Genomic DNA, 20,954 nt, shown 5'->3' with positions numbered 1-20,954 from the left:
TTTTGGGGATGAGGAAATTAAGGTAACCTTTGATAAACCCAAAGATCTCAGCTTTTCTAATAAGAACTCACTTTTTAACAAAAACTGCTGGGAAAATTGGAAAACAGTATGACAAAAGCTAGGTATATACCAAGATAAGGCAAAATCAATATATGATTTCGATATAAAGAGTGATACCATAACCAAATTAGGTGAATGTAGAAAAGGTTACCAGACAGATCTTTGGAGAAGGGAAGAATTTATGACCAGATAAAAGAGAATATTATAAGAGATAAAATAAGTTATTTTAGTTATATTAAGTTAAAAAACTTTTGTACAAACAAAACTAATATAACCAAGATGAGAAGGGAAGCAACAACCTGGGGAAAAATTTTTAACAATTGCCTCTGATAAAGGTCTAATTTCTTAAATGTATAGAGTACTAAGTCAAATTTATGAGAATATGAGCCATTCTCCAATTGACAAATGGTCAAAAGATATGAACAAGCAATTTTCAGTTGATGAAATCAAAGCCATCAATAATCATATAAAAAAAATGTTCTAAATCACTCTTGATTAGAGAAATGCAAACTAAAATAACACTGAGGTACCTCACTTCTATCAGATTGGCCAATATGGCAATAAAGGAAAGTAGTAAATGTTGGAAAACTAATGCATTATTGGTGAAGTTGTGAACTGATACAACTGTTCTGGCGGGCAATTTGGAACTACACTCAAAGAGTAGAAAACTGTGCATATCCTTTGATCCGGTAATTCCACTACTGGGTCTATATCCCAAATAGATAATAAAAAAAGGGAAAAGTACCTCCTTGTATAAAAATATTTATAGCTGCTCTTTTTGTGGTGGCAAAGAATTGGAAATTGAAGGGGTGTCTCAATTGGGGAATGGCAGAACAAATTGTGGTACATGTTGGTAATGGAATACTATTGTACTATAAGAAATGATAGGCAAGATGATTTCAGAAAAAGTTGGAAAGATCTGTAGGAACTGATGCAGTTCCTACATGCATGCATGTATCCTACATACATGATGCAAAATGAAATAAGCAGAACCAGGAGAACATTGTACACAGTATCCGCAATATTGGATGATGATTATCTGTGAAAAATTGGCTACTGTCAGCAATGCACTGATCTAGGATAATCCTGAAAGATTTATGACAGGAAATGCTCTCTACCTCCAGAGTAAGAACAATTGGAATCATCTTTCACATCAGTGTATTTCTGGTTTTAGTTTGGGGGTTTGGTTATGTATGAGTGACCAATATGGAAGTGTGTTTTGCATGACATTAAAAGGGGAGGGGCATAACCAACCACCATTCCAGAGAATGAATGGTTTAAAAAATGCTAGCTATAGTCTCTCAGAGAGATGACTCCGAATAAAATTGTTTTTGATATAGTCAAGAAAGAAAGAAAAATGAATGATTGTGGCATTAACAGCAATAGAAGGAGGAGGAAGGAGCTCTTTTGCAAGGAATATGAATTTTAGACCCCCAAGAGATAAAGCAAAGAAGGAACTATATAAGCTAGGACATAAAGGCATATCAGTTGAGTATAGCTTATGTGTGGACAGTAAGGATAATAATCATGATGACAATAATAACTAACAATTGTATGTTTTTATATTTACTATGTGCCAGGCACTGTGCCCAAGTGCTTTACAATTTTTATCTCATTGTTTTTCATAACAATCTGGGGATGTAGGTTTTAAATAACAAATTGATACATTTTAAATGAAATTAAAATCCCCATTTTATGAATGAGGAAATAAAAGCAAATATATGTGAAGTCACTTTCCTAGGATCACATAGCTAGTAAGTGTGTGAGGCCAGGTCTTCCTGACTCCAGACTTGGCATTCTGTGCCTTGTAACACCTAGCAGTCTGAGAGATATTTAATGGGGGAAAAAATGACAAAATTTGATGATGGAAAAGATTCAGGGGATTAAAGAGAAAGAAGAATCAAAGATAACTATACGGTTTTTTTTTGTCTTAGACTGGGGGTGCCATTGACAGGGGAACCTGTTTGAGGATATGTGAAGAGGGGCAAAAATGAGGAAAAATTGACATGACTAATTTTGAGAAGGACACCAAATAAAGATGGTCCTGTATACTATGTGGGATGGAGTTAGAATGCAGAATTAATGATTTGGTAGTCATTGAATAAAGGTAATAATTTAAGCCATGGAAATAGATAAGTTCTGAGAGAGGAACTAAAGGGGAAAAAAAACTTAGAAGATGGCTAAGGAAGATGGGAACAGTGTCAGAAAATTAAAAAAAAAATAGCAGTCAGGTGGGAAAAACCCTCAACCCATCAAAGTGCTTTGGAAGGAAATTGAAGGGACAAGAGGAGTTTTAAGGAGTAGCGATAAGTCCAGAGTGTCCAATTCAGCAGGAAGGGCAAGAAGGAACGGAAGAGAAAAAGCATCATTGGATTTAATAAGAAAGTCATAGGATGTGGAATGGAAGAGACCATAGAGAATATTGAGTTCCACTTACTCATTTTCATAGACAGGACATGACCAAGGGCACAGATGTCCTAAGTAGTAGGTTCTCACCAGGATGGTATGAACTTGGAGAGGCTGTGTGCTTTGGGGAGTAGGAAAAAGTTATAACTAGAGTTGGAGAGGGGTGATGGAGAGTATCAGGCCTCTATAGGAAGGAGACATGAGCTCCAGGTTACACCCCATTTAACTGGCTCCATGGCAACAAGAGGTCAGTTTTAGCAGAGGCACAATGGTGCATCGAGGGCTGGATTCAAATTATGCTTCTGATACTTACTTCCCCTGCAACCTTGAACAAATCACTAAACCCCCTGGGCTTCAATTTCCTACTCTGAAGTACCTATCTCACAGGGTGGTTTTAAGAATCAAGAGGTCATATACTTAAAGTGCTTTTGTAAACCTTTAGTATTCTCTAAAAACCCAATATTTTTGTATTCAAGTGGTGGCTCCAGAATCCAGGTGATCCAGAAGGAAAGAATTGCTGTGTTGAGTTTTTTTTCATTCTTCATGACCCCATTTGGGATTTCCTTGGCAAAAATACTGGAGTGGTTTGCCATTTCCTTCTCTGGCTCATTTCACAGATGAGGAAACCAAGGCAAATTCAATGACTTGCCCAGGGTCACACAGCTAGTAAATATCTAAACTTTAATTGAAAAGGTTGAACTCGGGGGGACTCCAAGTCTAATGCTCTATCCATGTGCCACCTGACTACTAGAGTATTTTCCACTTCAAATCAGCTATTTAACTAGTGTCTATTAGAGTGCACAGCAATAGGTTCATTTCTGTTTTCTCTGTAAAGGAGAAAGGCATTGGAACTATCTAACAGAGAATTGATGTCCAAAATAAGTGAAGACACTAAGACCACAGCTAGCTGCCCCCATCTCTGGGCCTGGCTCTCAATCCACTGAGCCACCCAGCTGCCCTCATCAGTACATTTTCCACTACATATCACAAAGCACTTTCCTCATAAGGACCCTGTGAGGTAGGTAATGAAAAGATTATTGTTCCCATTTCATAGATATGGAAACTAAGGTTAAGAGACTTCCCACAGTAACATCATCAAGTCAGTCAGTAAAAATCGATTATTTGCTAAGCACTGCATTTTGCGCTAGGGTTATGAAGAAAAGCAAAAATGGGACCTGCCCTCAAGTAGGTTACATTCTAATGTTGGAGACCACGTGTAGATGAGTGCATACAAGGTAATCGGATAAAAGCTAACTGTATGGTGAAGGAAGGACACTATCATCTGGGAGATCAGTAAAGACCTGCTGCAGAAGGTGGTGTTTGAGCTGAGTCTTGAAAGAAGGAAAGAATTCTAGAGCCAAGAAGGGAGAATGCCCTAGGGCAAAGCAAGTAGGCTGGTCTGGCTGGACCAGAGGGGAGTACCTTGTAAGACTATGGAGGTAGGACAGGACCAGGTCATGAAAAACTTTAAATGCATAGCAGGGAAGTTTATATTTGATCCTGGAGGCAATAGGAAGATACTGGAGTTTTACTGGGTAGATGGGTGATATGGTCAAACCTACACTTTAGAAAACTTTGATTTAAGAACTCTGATCAATGAAATGACCCCCTCATGATTCCAGAGGATTGATAATGAACCATGCTACCCACCTCCTGCCCGAGACGTGATGGACTCAAGATGCAGAAGGAGATACATGTTTTTGGACATGGCCAATGCGGTAAATTGTTTTGCTTAACTATGCATATTTGTTAGAAGAATTTTGTTCTTATCCTCACCCCACCCCCAAATCTTAGGAGAGGAAGTCAATACTTGTAAATTGAAAAACAAGTTGAAATTTAAAAAATATTCTAAGGAAATGGAAATGTGAATTAGTCTAGCCATTCTTGGAAGAAAATTTGGAACTATACCCAAAATGTTATTGTCCTAAATCCCCAAATAGATCAAAGGAAAAAGATCTTTCTTTTACACAAATATTTATAGCAGCTCTTCTTGTGATGGCAAAGAACTGGAACCCGAGGGAGTACCCATCAGTTAGGGAATTCTTGAACAAAATATGAATGGGATGCTGTTGCATTATAATAAATAAACAAAAAGATTAGAGAACAGAGCAACCTGGGAAGACTTGTATGAACTGATACAGAATGAGGTGAGCAGGACCAAAGGAATACATTTTATAGTAACAACAACATTGTAAAGATAAACAACTTTGAAAGACTTGAGGATTTTGATCAACACAATGACCAAGCACAATTTCAGAGGATCATGATGAAATATGCCTACCTCTTCCTGACAGAGAAGCAATGGAGTTGGGATACATAATGAGATAAATATTATTTGGACATGACTAATGCAGTTTGTTTTGCTTGACCGTGCATATTGGTTACAAGTATGCTTTTCCTTATTTTTTTCCCACAGTAAGGAGGTAGGATTCAGGGGAAATGGATTATTATTCACTGAAAATATTAAAATAAAAAGGAAATCAGCTTTGTAAAGGATAGCTTTGTAGTAAGGAGAGCCTTGAGCCAGGGAGACCAATTAGGGGGATATTGAGTAAGTCAAAGGGAAGGTTGTAACATCATGTGACTGAAAGAATGGTGATGTCTTAATAATTGTATGGAAGTTCATAAAACTGGTAAGGTTGAGAATAAAGAAAATTAATTCCGTTTAAAACTGAACTCATTATCTTTTACCTACCCTTCTCTTCCAAACTTCTCAATTTCTGCTGAAAGCACCAATATCCTTCCAGTGTCTCAAACTTGTAATCTTGATTTTATCTTTAATTTTCCCTTTTGAATTCCACTTGCCAAATCTTGTTATTTTTGCCTTCATATTTCCCTAATCCCACCCCTTTTCTCCACTGACACAGCTATCACTTTAGTTTAGCTACTTCCCAGATTACCCCATCAGCCTCCTAATTGGTCTCTTCACCACTTCAGTTCATGCAACACCCTGCTACCAAAGTAATTTTCCTTAAGCATAGATCTGACCATGTTATTCCCCTACTTGGCCAACTCCATTGGCTTCCTGTGGCCTCCAGAATAAAACATACATTCCTGTTTAGTTTTTAAAACCGTTCTCAACCTAGTCTCAACTTACCTTTCCAGCTCATTGGACATTACTCACCCTCACCCACTCTGTGATCTAGCCAGACTCATCTCTCTGCCTTTACACTCCCATTCCTCAGTATATTCACTTCTGACCACCTTCTCCCAGAGAGAATAGTTTCAGATGGATGCCAAGGTCAGAAAACAGATTATGTGGGAAGAAAAAAAACTAGCAAAATTGATCAATAATTTGAAAAAATCTGACAAGTTGCAATTTTCCATTCCTCTGCAAAGGAGTGGGAGGTGGGGTGACCTTTGTGATATGATTTGTATCCATTTAAAATTTATTTTTAAATATAGCGTAAGTTGATGGTCTAAGCCTAATTTCAGCCAAACTGTTTGCAAACAGGAAATTCTTTTCTTAAGTAATTTATTACTTGTGAAGCATTGGGTTATTTGGTTTCATTATTTTTTATTCTCCCCTGTCTGTCTGTTTCATTGATCTATTTCTCTGTTTTTTAACTAATGCCAAATGATTTTGATGACAGTGATTTTAAAATGAAGTTGGGGGGGGGGGGGGCAGCTGGGTAGCTCAGTGAATTGAGAGCCAGGCCTAGAGATAGGAGGTCCTAGGTTCAAATGTAACCTCAGACACTTCCCAGCTGTGTGACCCTGGGCAAGTCACTTGACCCCCATTGCCTAGCCCTTACCACTCTTCTGCCTTGGAGCCAATACACAGTATTGACTCCAAGAAGGAAGGTGAGGGTTTAAAAAAAATGTAGTTTGGAATCTGGGAGTGCTATTCCCCCTTCATTCCTATCTTTCCCTATTATTTCCCTAAATATTCTACATCTTTTCCTCCTCCAAATGGATTTTATTTTCTTCCTAGTTCTGTAAAGTATCTCTTTAATTTGATTAGTCTACCATTAAAACCATAACTTTAGTCATTTTTATTATTGGCAAGGACCATCTATGAGTACTTTTTCTCTCTTTTAAGTTGGTCTTTATTTCTTGAAGGAAGACTTTGCAATTGAACCTATTAAAGTAAGTGTGTACTTTGGTAGGTTGATGCTCAAACATTTTATGCATTTTGTAGTTATTTTAAATGTAATTTTTTTCCCTATTCCATCTTGGATTTTATCATTAAATAGAAATGTGGATTTTTGTAGGTTTATTTTGTGGTCTGCAATTTATCTGAAGCTCTCATTTGTTTCAATTAGTTTCTTCATCTGTTCTCTAGGATTTTCTAAGTTAAATCATCATGTCATCAAAGAAGGATAGTTTTATATCCTCTTTCCCTATATTTACATATCTTTGATTTCTGTTGCCTTATTGATACTGCTAATATTTTTAGAACAGTATCAAATAATATTGGGAAAAGAGTACATCTTTCTGTTTCTTGTGTGTACCTATTGTATATGATGCTTGCTTTTGTTTTTTTTAGATACTTACTTTTATGATTAACAAAAAGAGAGAGAGTGCTAGCTAGGTGGCTCAGTGGATGGAAATCCAGGCTTAGAGATGGGAGGTGCTAGGTTAAAATCTGGCCTCAGACATTTCCTAGCTGTATGACCCTAGCCAAGTCACTTAACTCCCATTACCCAGCCCTTACCTTTCTTCTGCCTTGGAACCAATACACCACATTGTTTCTAAGACAGAAGGTGAGGATTTTTTAAAAACCAGAAAACTTCTATTCCTCTTCTTTGTTTTAGTTCTTAGCATAAATGAGTTTTGTACTGTATCAGGAGCTTTTTTTGCAACTCTTAAGATAATCACATGGCTTTTGGATGCTTTTGTTTGTTTTTAATACTATTATTAACTATATTGTTCTCCTAATCTTGAATAATCATTTATCCAACTTCTTCATAATGACTGATTTCTTATACACTTAGCTATGTATGTTTGACAGAATTTTCAGTATTAATGATATTTATAGATAACTTTTCTGAGGAGTTCCCTTGGGAAAGGGAAGAGGCATATAAGGAGATAGCTTTGTGGAATGTTGGGATCAAGTGAAAGTTTTTCAAGGTTGGGGTCTGGGGAGATCTGAGGATGTTTGTAGGCAGCAGGGAGGAATCGAGTAGACAGGAGGAAGTAAAAGATGAGAGTGAGTGTGATCTTTTGTAAGAGCCTGGAGGGGGGAGGATCAAGGATGCAGATAAAGGAGTTGATTTTGGCCAGAAGTAAGACCAGCAACTTACCAGAGATTGCACTAAAGGTTGAGAGAAGGAGGAAATGCTCTCAAGGAAGTTTTGAAATGTAGAGCTACCTAGTACAACTATAGTTAGAGGAAGAATTCATACAACAAGCAAAAGATGGAAGTTATTCCAAAAGACAGTTTCAATGTTAGACTATGGAATCTTACACAAACAAAATCGGTGCAACCAGAAGAAAAGCAGTGATTTGAGCCACACACACAAAAAAAAATCTTTTCTCTGATAAGTGTCACATCCAAAATATGTTGGGAATTTACACTGATATATAATCTTCTTCCAACAGTACACCTTCTCTACAATTTGTAAGGGCATGGCAAAATATATAGTATTGGAGAGGCTAAAATAAAACAAGCTATAAATTGATCTAACCATTCTGGAGAACAATTTGGAATTATGTGAGAAAAGTTACTGTTCATGCTCTTTCATCCAGTTACCTCATAGTTGAGCATACATACAAGTTGGTGACAGAAAAATCTTATGCTTAGGTATGCATAAAAACATTTCTGTAGTAGCAAAAATATGGGGGAAAGTATATGTATTGATTGGCAAATGCCTGAACAATTGTGGTATTTAGATATATGGGGTAAGAAATTCAGAAAATTGAGGAAGAGTTGGAAGAACTGGTACAGAAGAAAGAAAGCAGAATCAGAAAAATAATATATATGATTACAATAATATAAATGATGACAACACTAAAAGGCAATAGAATTCATATCACACATCCTTTTTTCTGTAGGAAAGTTATGGAATACAAATGTGGTGTGACCTCTCTGCAATAATTTGACATTATTGACCAATCTCCTTTCCTGGACACTCTCACCTATGAGTTTTTGTGATACTTGCTCTCTTGGTGCTCTTCCTATCTGTCTTTTTCAGTCTCCTTTACTGGAACAATATCCAGATCACACACACACTAATGGTGAGGCCCTCCCTTCTCCCAGGCTCTGTCCAGAAGTGTTTTTTTGCTGGCTTTATATTCTTTCTTGGTGATTTCATCAGCTTCCATGGGTTCAGTTATGTCAGTGTAAATGACTCTTGGATCTTATATAGCCATCCCTAGTCTCTCTCCAGAGCTCCAGTCCCGAATCACCAATTATCTTTTGTACATTTCCAACTGTGTTCCACAGGCAACTCAGATTCATCATGTCTAAAATAAAACTCGTTCCCGTTACTTCAGCCATCTCCTGAACATCTCTGTTACAGTTGAGGGCATCACCATCCTTCGAATCATCCCAGTTGGCAACCTCTGATCATCCCTGAATTCTCACTGTCCTATGTGTCCAATCAGTTGTCAAATATTATTTCTATTTCTTATGTCTCCCACATCTGTCCTCTTCTCTTTACTCTAATGGCCACCAAAATGATCTTCCCATAGTTCAGGTCTCACCGTGTCACCTCCAGCTCAAACTCCAGTGTTTCCCTATAACCCCTAGATCCAGGAGATACTCCTGTTAGTGATATAAAGCTTTCCACACCTGTCCATCACTTATCCTTCCAGTCTTCTTACAAGTTCCTCCAGGCATACTTCATTCCAGTTGTTCTGGCCTAACCTCATCCCCCTTCTCCATGCTGTGGCACTTCCTAACCCTCACACCTGGAATGCTTTCCCTTCTCCCCTTCACTTCTGAGAGTGCTTGGCCTCTTTTATGCATTTCAACTCTGATCCATGCAAAACCCAACAAGTCTCCCAGAGGCTCACTGATGAAGCGTTCTTCTCACCTCTGACAGAGGCATATATTTTTAGACATGTTGAAAGTGGACATTTGTTTGTCTGAGAATAGATATTTGTTAACGGGTTTATATGTCTTTTTAAACTGGGGTGGGGGTGTATGTCAAAGGGAAGAGAGTTAGGGATAGGGTTCTTCCAAAATAAATTTTTTAATATGAAAAAAAAGGAATCAGACAAGTGGAACAACTTTGAACTGTACATGTGTTAGGGCAGCTAGGTGGTTCAGTGGATAGAGCACCAGGCCTAGAGTCAGAAGGACCTGGGGTCAAGTCTGGTCCCAGACTCTTCCTGGCTGTGGGACCTGGTCAAGGCACTTAACTCCATTTGCTTAGCTCTTGCTGTTGTCTTAGAACTGATACTAAGTAGAAGGTAAGGGTTTAAAAAAATGTACATTTTGATTCAATTATGTTAATTAAAAAGAAAAGCAAGTGCTACATAAAAGATCCATAGTGACAGCCCTACTTTTCTGTTTCCTAATGTTTTAAGTTTAGAATAAATAAAATGGGAGGAAAAGCCCCAATTCAAGTGCTTTCTTTAGGAGACCCTTCCCAGTCTGTCTCACCCCAACTACTTTCTCATACCTTCTGGGTTACCAGGTGCCTGCTTTGACTATGCCATGTATATACCTGTATATGTATTTGTTATCTCCCCCCAGTTGATATAATTGAGAGCAGGGACTTTTTGACTTTGTATCCCCAGCACTTAGCATAGTGCCCAATATGTAGTAAGTGCTAAATAAATGTTTGGTGGGTTGTTGTTTGATGGTTAATTAGAATTAATAGAAATTTGTTGTTGTTGTTGTTATTATTGAGAAAAGGTTTAGGAGCAGCTAGGTGGTTCAGTGGATGGAGTGCCAGGCCTGGAGTCAGGAGGACCTGGACATTTCTTAGCTGTGTGACCCTGAACAGGTCACTTAACTCCATTGGCCTAACCCTTGCCCTTCTGTCTTAGAGTTGTTACTAAGACAGAAAGTAAAGGTTTTAAAAAAGAAAGAAAAGAAAGGTTTTGCCAGCGCTGGAATTTGGTGACTTAGGTGACTCTGTATATAGGTGTCCGTATTTTAGAAGACTTTGTTATAGATTTGCTATCACATTTAAATAGTTAAAATGGCTATGCCTGCATTTGCAACTTGGATTGATCCTATCGATAGAGTTGGGGATATGATGGAAATTCTTGCTCCCATCACAGTTTACTTGATTGTAGTATTCCAGTATTGCAGTTTAAAAGGGCATCTAACTCCCCCAAGATATTGGAGGGACTTAATCCCTTTTCATTCTCTTTATTAAGCCATATGTAAAGTCATAGATCTTTGGAGCAAGAAGTGGCCTTAGAAACTGTCCTCTAGCTCCTTAATTTTATTTGTAGATGAAGAACCTTATGCCCCAAGGGTAGAAGTGATTTGCCCAGTATCCCACTAGTTAGGGCAGGGCCAAGAATAGAGCCCTGGCCTCTTGTATTTTTCAATGAAATAATCCTGGGGCTCCTATATATGGAAGCATTGACAGTCAGATACATCCCGATTTGTAGATGCCAAAACTTCTTATGTAGAGGTCAGAACTGTGGAAATTTTTTTTTCTGTGTTAACCTCTTTATTGGCTTTTGGAAGTCATTTAGAAGTTTTTTTATTTCTCAGTTTTACAGTGAGTTTCTATGACTACATCCTTCACTCAGATCTCAAGTAGTCAGTCATAGAATGATTCAGCTGGGAGGGAGGGCCTTCGAGATCCTGTGGGTCAGATGAGAAATGAAGGCCTGGAAAAGTTAAATGAGTGACCCAGGGCCTTTGATACAAATTCACTTGATAACTTCAAGTTATAAAGAGCCTGGACTTCCTGGTCCAGGTCAGAGTCCTTGGCTAAAGCTTTCACCTTCCATTTCTGAACCTGATCTTGAGCTTTCGAGCTGCCATTCCCCCTTGGTACCTGTGCTTTCTTGGCTTCCTGGGCTCGGAGATGGATCATGTCAGATCCTTAATGACCTTCTCTGTTTCTGCCTGACTGTCTCATCTGACCTCCAGCCCCACTTAAGCTCTAGGACAATTAGAGGTTTTGGACAATTTCTCAGAATATAATAATGTGTTCAAATACATAAAACAAAATACTTAGTACCACAAGGAAACTGACTATTGAAAGTTATAGTAATTGGAAAAATAAAAATATTAAATGGCAAAACCCCCCCACAGTATAGAAATGGAAAAAAAACCCAAGTTTGTGGCCCCAAGTTCAGAGCCCCTGCTTTAGACCATAGTGGTTTCTCTATAGTGCCTGGAAAAAAAGCCAGCACTTAACAAACATCCATTGATGGAAGGATATGAGAAGGTACAGACTCAGAAATATTATTGGGTACAAGTGACATGAGGGGGCCCCCACCCCCTACTGACCTGGGAGCCAGGGGCGGGGGGGGGAGTAATTTTGAGGGCCTGGAGAGGATGGAAGTAGCCCAAGCCCTCTCTGTTGGAGGGGAAGAGAACTTCAGGGAAGCACTCCAGGAGGCTAGAGAAACCCTGTACCCCTGAAGGACTCAGTGGCCAGGGAAGGGAGGGTAATCAGTGGCAGGAAGACTTCTAGGCCAGCTGCCTTCTGCAGGAAAATAGAAAGTGTTTCTGTGATAGAGAAAGAATTAGGGGGCATCTTAGGTAAATAATTATGGCATGTTTGTTTATGACAAGTAGTAGAATTGTCCAAAAATGTGGAGATGCGTGTAGTCCCTTTGGTGACCTGATTTAAATGGGCTGGGATTGCTTCTACTTTGGTATTTTCCTATGGATGACAGAGTTTATCATCTCTTTCTCATAAATGTTAAGTCTTCATGTCATATTTTCACAGATCATGATTTCAAAAAAGTGTATATTTCACTGCTGTTTTGTTTGTCCTGCCTCATATAGTTTTTTAAAAAGAGAGAAATGTGACATTCAAATTTTTAATTCAGACCCTTCGTTTTCAATGCTTTGGGTATTAAGAAAGCTTTGTTTGTTTGTGCCTTTTTAATATGACCTTTTAGTAATTCATTGTCATTTATGGGAAAATACTTAAGTCTCTGTCTTGTCTTCTTTTTTTTCCTTCCAGTGGGATTCTGGAAGAACTGCAAGATAAACATCCATTCTTTAAGCATATTCTGCATAACCGAAGTTCTGGCTAACAGGTAAAGTGTATGTTTAGGTTTCCTTTGATAAAAAGTATCAATAAACCAGAAGGAACAGAAATACATTCACCTAGATTCTTTTCTCTCTCTCCCTCCCTCTCTCTCTCTCCCTCCCTCTCTCTCTCTCTCCCTCTCTCCCTCTCCCCCTCTCCCCCTCTCCCCCTCTCCCCCTCTCCCCTTCTCCCTCTCCCCTCTCTCCCTCACTCTACCTCTCTCTCCCTAACCCTAACTTCCGCTTTAGAATCAATTCTGTGTATTGGTTCCAAGGCAGAAAAGTAGTAAAGGCTAGGCAGCAGGGGTTAAGATCCTTACCCCCAGGGCCTCACACTGCTGGGAAGTAGCTGAGATCTGATTTAAACCCAGCACCTTCTGTCTGTAGGCCTGGCTCTCTATCCACTGAACCACCTAGCCACCCTCTCTGTTTTAAAATATTGACCTTGTTTAGCTAGTCATTTCAAATGGACTGTCTCATTCACTGAACTTAATGTCCACAGAAAACTACAGTTTTAATGTAATCATCTGCTTTCAACTTCTGTTATTCTATAAAAGGGCCATAGAATTTGTTGCTGAACTTACTCATTTCAGTCTTTTAAATAAAACCAGGTTCCTAAAATCTGTCCAATGAGGTAGGCTAGCTGGGGGTTGGAAAAGGGGGCTAGTCTCCCCTTTGTTTCTTTTTGTCTTTAAATTTCAACTCTTGATTGTTGTTAATGATTTCCAGCTGTACCATTTCCTTAGCTTCCTTTTAACACTTTGTTCCCTGGTCCCACATTTCAACTTTTCCTAAAAAGACATATAGTTTGTTCATTTTTAATGGACCCTTCTTTTGGAGGCCTTGTTTTTTAAAAGTTCCTTGTTGGCCCAGCTAGATGGCACAGTGGATAGAGAGCCAGGTTTGGAGCTGGAAGGACCTAGGTTCAAATTTGGCCTCAAACATTTCCTAGCTGTATGATTCTGGGCAGGTCACTAGACCTCATCTGTCTAGCCTACGTTCTTCTGTCTTAGAGTTATTACTAAGACAGAAAGTAAGGGTTTGTTTTTTTTAAGCTCCCTGTTTTCCTCTTTTAAGAACCCAGTTTCTTGGTATCTGGATTTGATAGTAGTAACCATTGCCATTAGACCCTTGTTTTAAGTATTAAAGAGATGGTGTTAAGTTTGCAATATTTAATGAACAATAAAGATCTGTGTTTCATAGGATGGCATAGCCAAAGATTTTGTCATCTAGTAGCTTTCTTATAGCTAGTAATGAGTATTGAAGTATTGAAAAGCTCTCAGTAGATCCTCATAGGTTCTAGATATCTATAGAATTCAAAATTTGAGTAGAATCCTGAAATGTGAATTCATTATATTCTTCTCTTTCCTGAGACTAGACTGGTTTCACACTATCTCTAATATTGTGCTTTGGGATCTGGGCAGACCAAAGAATTGGAAATCAGTTCAGGCCCAGCCTGACTAAGTTTGAAATTACTCCAAAGTAATTTCCAGAGTAGGTAAGACCTAGAACCATCGAAACCATGTAGGACTGGTTTGTTTCCGATGTAAACCATCCTAATGGTTGAACTGAATTGGATTGGCCAGTGAGGACGAAGGGAAAAGTGTCATTTGTGTGTGCCTTGAGTTTAGATGAACTGGTCCTGAATGGGGATGAGAGTAGTTCTTCTCTGCTTTCCAGTAACACATGAATTTGTTGAGTTTTTTAACCACGATTTTGCAGCTGAGGTCTCCTTCTTTGTGTGCAGGAGAAGCCAGTCCAGTCACCATGAGTTGGAGCTTCCTGACTCGACTGCTAGAGGAGATCCACAACCATTCCACATTTGTGGGGAAGATTTGGCTCACCATATTGATAGTTTTCCGGATAGTCCTCACTGCTGTGGGTGGGGAGTCTATCTACTATGACGAGCAGAGCAAATTTGTATGCAACACAGAACAGCCCGGCTGCGAGAATGTCTGCTATGACGCTTTTGCCCCACTGTCCCATGTCCGCTTCTGGGTATTCCAGATCATCCTTGTGGCCACCCCCTCGGTGATGTATCTTGGCTATGCCATCCACAAGATTGCCAAGATGGAACATGGTGAGGCAGACAAGAAGGCATCAAGAAGCAAGCCCTACGCAATGCGCTGGAAGCAGCACCGGGCCCTGGAAGAAACCGAGGAGGACCACGAGGAGGACCCCATGATGTATCCGGAGATGGAGTTGGAGAGTGAGAAAGAGAACAAGGAGCAGAGTCAGCCTAAACCCAAGCACGATGGTCGGCGGCGGATTCGGGAAGATGGCCTTATGAAAATCTACGTGCTACAGTTGCTAGCAAGGACTTTGTTTGAGGTGGGCTTCCTGGTGGGGCAGTATCTTCTCTATGGCTTCCAGGTCCGCCCATCTTATGTGTGCCGCAGAATCCCCTGCCCTCATGAAATAGACTGCTTCATTTCTAGGCCCACCGAAAAGACCATCTTCCTGCTAATAATGTACGGTGTGACGGGCCTCTGTCTGATCCTCAACATTTGGGAGATGCTCCATTTGGGGTTTGGGACTATCCGTGACTCACTAAATAGCAAAAAGAGAGAACTGGAAGATTCGGGTGCTTATAACTATCCTTTCACTTGGAATACTCCATCCGCTCCACCTGGCTATAACATTGTGGTCAAACCAGATCAGATCCAGTACACCGAACTGTCCAATGCAAAGATCGCCTACAAGCAGAACAAGGCCAACATTGCTCAGGAGCAGCAATACGGGAGCAATGAGGAGAACCTTCCCGCAGACCTCGAGATGCTGCAGCGGGAAATCAAAGTGGCCCAGGAACGCCTGGATCTGGCCATCCAGGCCTACAACCACCAGAACAACCGCCACGGCCCCCGGGAAAAAAAGTCCAAAGCTGGGTCCAAAGCTGGGTCCAACAAAAGCAGTGCCAGTAGCAAATCTGGGGATGGGAAGAATTCTGTCTGGATTTAATCTTGGCCGGGCTTATAACTCGGGCTTCTCCTCGTTTATGGTAAGCAGTGAGCGGCTCACTGAGTAATGACTTCCATTGAGTAAACATTTGGCTCTGGTTATCTTCAGGGATGTTTAGCGTTGGCCGGTGATCCGAGCTCAGGGGGACTTGGGGCCGGGAGGGGGGGACTGGGGAGTGGGAGAGAAGGGAAAACAAAGCGTTCCCGGGCACGTGTTCTCAGCAATAACACGGTTGCAGAACTTTACCCTTGTGTCTTCCAGATCTGGAAAAGAACAGATATATTTAAATCATTCTTGTTGAAGAGTTTTCTATGTACAGTATTATGGTACGTTTTTAGTATGCTAATTTTCTTTTGTATTTGTACATTTGACCTCTGCAGTTATACTTTTATATTAAAGGAAAAAAAGCTGTAATAGATAACGCCTAGCATTTGGCTAGTGTTATTACTTTGGTGAGCAGACTTTTGCCATGTGTTTAAAGTTATAATAGACGCGATTCTTAATAAAAGTGCCTCGTGCTGTAGGGAGAACTTCAGTTCTAGTGGGAGGCCAAGAAGGAGCCCTGAGTTTGCAGATTTGAAAAGAAAACCCTGCAGTAGCATGGGCCAAGTTCCCTCACTCTTCCCCTACAGAACAAACCCAGATTGGTCTTATCCAGATGCTCAAAACTGTTTCTAATACAAGCATGCCCCATTTGAAACAAACATACTAGGTGAAAAGCCTGATTTACAAAAAAATGAAGTAAAGAAGTTGAGGTGGGAAGTGCTAAATTCTATGAAAAGATTTGCTACAGAATTATTAGCAAGCTTGGCTAATGCAGATAGCATGTAATCTAATTTCTTTTTTAAATCACCCAGTTTGTTTTTTACATCTATCGCACCAAGGGAGGCATGCCTACATCTGGACAGCATGACTCCCCTGGGACTGGCCGCTTACTCTGTCAGAAAGCAAAGCCACACCTGGAAAATAGGCTGTGAAAAAAGAGATGAAATTATTCCTTGCCTTATGTCTCCCTCCTAGTACCTGGCCAGCCTCTCACAAGCCTGTGATGAACAGTTCCCTTTTTACATAGCAGGAAGTGTACAAACATCCCTGCTTCTGTGAATAATACTTGGAGCTACTCAGGCTGCAAAGAAACTAGAGAGCCTGTAGTTCAAGATGCTGGGATTCTAACTGGCCCAGTAGGGAGAGTGGTATGCCAGAATGGCTTTATTTCTGCCCAGGAAAGCAATCCTGGCTGGTTTTCTGCATATTTTGGCATACAAATGGCATTGCAGTAAATGCAAACGGGAAGACTTTTCTGTGTTTACAACCTGTGGCAATCTGTTTTTGGCAAGAGGAGGCAGTTGTGTTTGCAAGGTACCGATAATTTATTTGCCTTTTTTTTTTTGGTTGGGGGTGGAGGGGGAGGTGATCTTAGCACTGGGTCATGTCAAAACATTTGGCCTTGTGGTATTTTCACATTGTTTGTCTGAGGGGATGTAATTTTTTTTCTTGTTTGTTTGTTTGTTTTTTAAAATTGCCTAGCCATAAGAGGAAAATGAAGGTACCTTTTCTCTAGTGGATCATTTCACAGAGATGACTATTTGGACCTCACCTTAGAGGCCTAGCTAGAGGCCACAAATTCTCCAAAGCTTGATTTCCTTATATCTAGTTTCCAAGACCTGCCAGTTGCATTTATTCACTGAAATCCTAGAAACAAACCCCTCCCTATCTTTTGGGGTTTTGTTTCTTTCCGTTGCAGTCCAAAACATATCATAACATGTGAAGTTCCTTCTGACCATTCATGTTTAGTGCATTTTTTCCTGCTTAGTGAAAAAGAGTGTTGTCTGGGTCCCCTGGTATCTTAAACCAAAAATAAATGCAAGCAATACAAAAGGAGAATATTCAGGAAATGTAATCCATAGCTACATCATGGATAAATAACAAACACACGGTTTCCTTAGACACAGAAACTTAAGAAGGAAATTTATCATCATTTATTTTAAGAAAATTTGCAAGATGTGAGCCTCGTAAGCCTAGCCAGGGAAGGATTGCCTCTAATTAATTCATCTGTCACAAACCTTGAGGCATGGTAGGGCTCCAAGTAGTTCTTAAAGGAGGAGGAATTTTGGGAAAAGCCTAGAGAAGGGCTTAGCCAGAGGTAAATAATGGTCCAGAGAAAAAAGGGCTGCCCCTTGTCAGGAACGCGGCAAAGACATTTGAAGCTGGCAGCACCATCCTGCCCCTGGTTCTTCTCTGTTTTTGTGAGAACTGTTCTCTCTTTTGAATCTCCTCACTAATGACTTTGTGGATGACTCTTGAACTTCTTAGATGGGAACAGCAATCAGTTTTTTTTATTTGTTTTTTTTTTATTTAAACAGAACTACTTCTCATCATGTCCTCCCTCCACCTCTACACTCCTAGGTATAGTTCTATATGATCTATATCTATAGGATATGAATTTCCTGATGACTGGTTCCTATCTTCACAGTAAACTTTCTTTTCAGCCTTTGTGTGAAGTGTCCAAATCATTCCTACCTGTATGTTCTGGGCAAAGTCCCCACTAACTCAGATTTACAAGATCACAGGACTTGTGTCCAGCTTAACCTTCTAGACATTGGACCAGCAACAGTTATTATACACACAAAAAATAGAATTAAGACACTTCTTGCTTAGTTTATTTATTTATTTTAACATGGAGCCTGGTTGCAGTTTTTCTTAGCCTGTTAAGGATTCCAGACTTGCCTCTATTGCTCAGACAAGCCATTTCAATTAGTTTTTAGTATTGCCAGAGAAGTACGAAATCTGGCCTTTTGCAAAATCTGCTCAACCCCTCCGAAGAGAGCTTCCTTAACGGAAGGACTGGTGGAATGGAAGATTTGAGTCTTTGAAGCCTGGTTACATTTATTATTCTAGGGCACTGTCTGCCCTGTTTGGATGACATCGTACATGTAACATTTAGAAGGGATTCATCAGAGAAACATTTAAGAAGCCATTTTTTGGATGAGTTTTGAAAGAAAAAGGCAAACACAAGAAAAATCAGACACTTCCCATGAATTGAATGCTTTTTATTTTGTTTTTGCCTTAATAAGGTTTAAGAGTCTCACCTGGTTCTGCAGTTTTTGTTCTTGTCTACAGCCACAAAATCTTGGAAGCCATTTTGATGAAAAACTCTTACCTTGTCGAAGATGTTTCTTAGTTGGAGCAAGAGATCAGTAACTCCATTTCCCCAAAGTTTTGGATGTGTTGAGTAAACTATTTTTGCATTCTCTGTCTCACTTATCTGCTTCCACCTGCTCCGGGCACTGGCCCTAAATCTGTCAGAAGGAGGAGGTAAGAGTGTGTGTGATGTTAGCCACGACCCCAGCCTGGGATCTGTGGCTCCCATTGCAGCCTGACATGCCTTGCCTTTCTCGTTTCTTCATGTGGCCACCTCGGGCACAAGTTTTGACTTGTTCTGTAAAACGGGGACAGAGCAGCTGTCTCTCGTCCACCTCACAGGGACGTCGTGAGGGTTGGTCTCAGCAGAGCTCCTGGAGAAAGAACTTGAGGTGACACCAGGACCGAGTATTGTTACTGCCATTATTTTGTCATCCGTCCCAGTCTGGCTTTGAACTGTAAGACACACATGAGCAGTTGAAAGCATTGGTTAATGATAAGCACAGCTTATAGGACTGGACAGCTTTTGAAAAGGCCTGGGAAACCTCATGAAGCCGAGCGCTGCTTTCTGAGAAGCATGCTCCACCTGAGAGCCCCCCCTTTCTGCTCTCCGCCTTCCTTTGGGATGCCTCCCCTTTGGAAAGACAGCAATTTATAAGCAAGTTGGGGGAGGGGGGTGGGGATGTTGGCAGCTTATTTTTAATAAAAGCCAAGTGTTTGAGGCTTCCCCTTGGAAAGGACTGTTGATAAGATGTTCGTTCACCTAATGATTTTCCCGGTGAGAGGAAATTACCTGAACGTCATGATTCAGGACCCCTGGCAGCCATGAGTGATGAGTATGAGGCATTCAACACAGGAGGGACCTTTCCTTCTCCTGTTTGGTGTCCCATGTACAGTTTGTGGCTACATTTAAACTCAGTTAAAATGACCCATGACCTTTAGCTTTCAGGAAGCAGACTTTCTATTTTGATGGAATTCTGATTCCTGTGGGATATGATTTGAACTCGGCAGTCTTTTATTTTACCCTTTTCTAATCATGTAATCCCATGAGAAAATTCTTCCCCTTCCAAAAGAAATAGAGCCCTGATAGAAGGATATAATGGAAACTGTACAGTGCTGAAAGTTCGGCAATCCCAGTTCATTCATGCCAGAAATCTCTATTAATTTACTGGTCCTATCAAATTTTGCAATCATCAAACCAAGTGTGCTTGTCATTCATTCCGTCCGTACATCATGGAGACCTTAAAATGTAATTTGCTGCTGCCCAGACATAGCTCTTTCTCCTCTGTTATGTTAAATGGGTTTCATTCATGCACATTCCATGTTAATGGGTAATAATCACTCTTCAAAGGAGCAAAACTATATATATAGTGTTACGGAATTCAAGCAACCAAAGAAAATTATTTTCAACTCCAGACCAAATCCCCACCGAAATCCAAATAGGGGTTGTTTTCCCAGAAAGAGGTTGCTTTGTTTTGGTTGAGAAAGGACCGTGGGCCGCCTAGGCTTGTGTGCTTCCTAGAAGATTGGAAATCTTTTTTCCCTCTTGTGCTCAATCGTGTTTTCTGTAACCAGCCTTTCATGGAAGTCTCTACCTCAGGCACTAATTATTTATAGTTATGTTTAGCAAATGAATATTGAACCAAATTAGCTGGGATTTCCAACTTCCTAGGGCAATTCAAACAGAAAACCCAATTAAGTTAACCAGTGACCTAATGTTATTTAGTGTACGAAAATTGGAAAGTGCATGAATAGCCGGGGAACTATCCATTCCAGTACCAAAGATCACACATTTCTGATTTTATTGTCTCTGTGGTTAATGTAAAGCTTTATGGCGGAGGCAGACCCTGTGTCCAGGGCTTGTCTCCAGTAAGGTTTCGTTTTTGAAAGAATGTTTTGTCAGTTCCAAATACAGTTTAGAAGATTCATTTGTGGTCTGTGCAGTCTTTTTCCAAAACTTGAAACCCATTCATAATCCAGCTGCCGGAAAATGTCATGTTTCAGATTTTCCCCATATATAAAGTTATACCGCCAAGAACTTAATGGTCGTAGTCCTAGCATTTGATACGAACTCTCTTCTCCACTGCTCCGGGCAAGTTGTTCTCAGTGGGAATGCATCCCCCAGGAGACTGCTCTGCACTCCCACATGCCCCTAGGGTGGGTCCTTGTTCTTGGGGCCTTTTCGTTTAGGAAGAGCTGTAAATGTAGAGGGAAGGGGTCAGGAGGTCAGATCTTCCCTGGCAGGGCTCCTTTCACCCCCCTCCCC

At 40.2% G+C, this 20,954-nt stretch overlaps 1 protein-coding gene across 13 annotated transcripts in view; it reads left to right on the top strand.

Annotated features, from left to right (window-relative positions):
• Positions 1–20,616, top strand: part of GJC1 (gap junction protein gamma 1) — a 45,237-nt gene extending 24,621 nt beyond the window's left edge. For 8 of the 13 annotated variants that reach the window (XM_056816969.1, XM_056816978.1, XM_056816973.1 and 5 more), the window contains 2 exons: positions 12,522–12,597; positions 14,337–20,616. In XM_056816969.1, the coding sequence (XP_056672947.1) occupies positions 14,357–15,547 (1,191 nt within the window). In that variant the 5' untranslated portion in view covers positions 12,522–12,597; positions 14,337–14,356 and the 3' untranslated portion in view covers positions 15,548–20,616. Of the gene's footprint in view, positions 1–4,088; positions 4,185–12,521; positions 12,598–14,336 lie in introns of all 13 variants that reach the window. The other 5 variants (XM_056816977.1, XM_056816975.1, XM_056816971.1 and 2 more) reach the window with 1 other exon arrangement.
• Positions 20,617–20,954: the final 338 nt, after the last annotated feature.

Source organism: Monodelphis domestica, chromosome 2, assembly GCF_027887165.1.
Source record: "Monodelphis domestica isolate mMonDom1 chromosome 2, mMonDom1.pri, whole genome shotgun sequence".
Classification (NCBI taxonomy): Eukaryota; Metazoa; Chordata; class Mammalia; order Didelphimorphia; family Didelphidae; genus Monodelphis; species Monodelphis domestica.
This window is presented reverse-complemented; position numbering and strand designations above follow the sequence as displayed.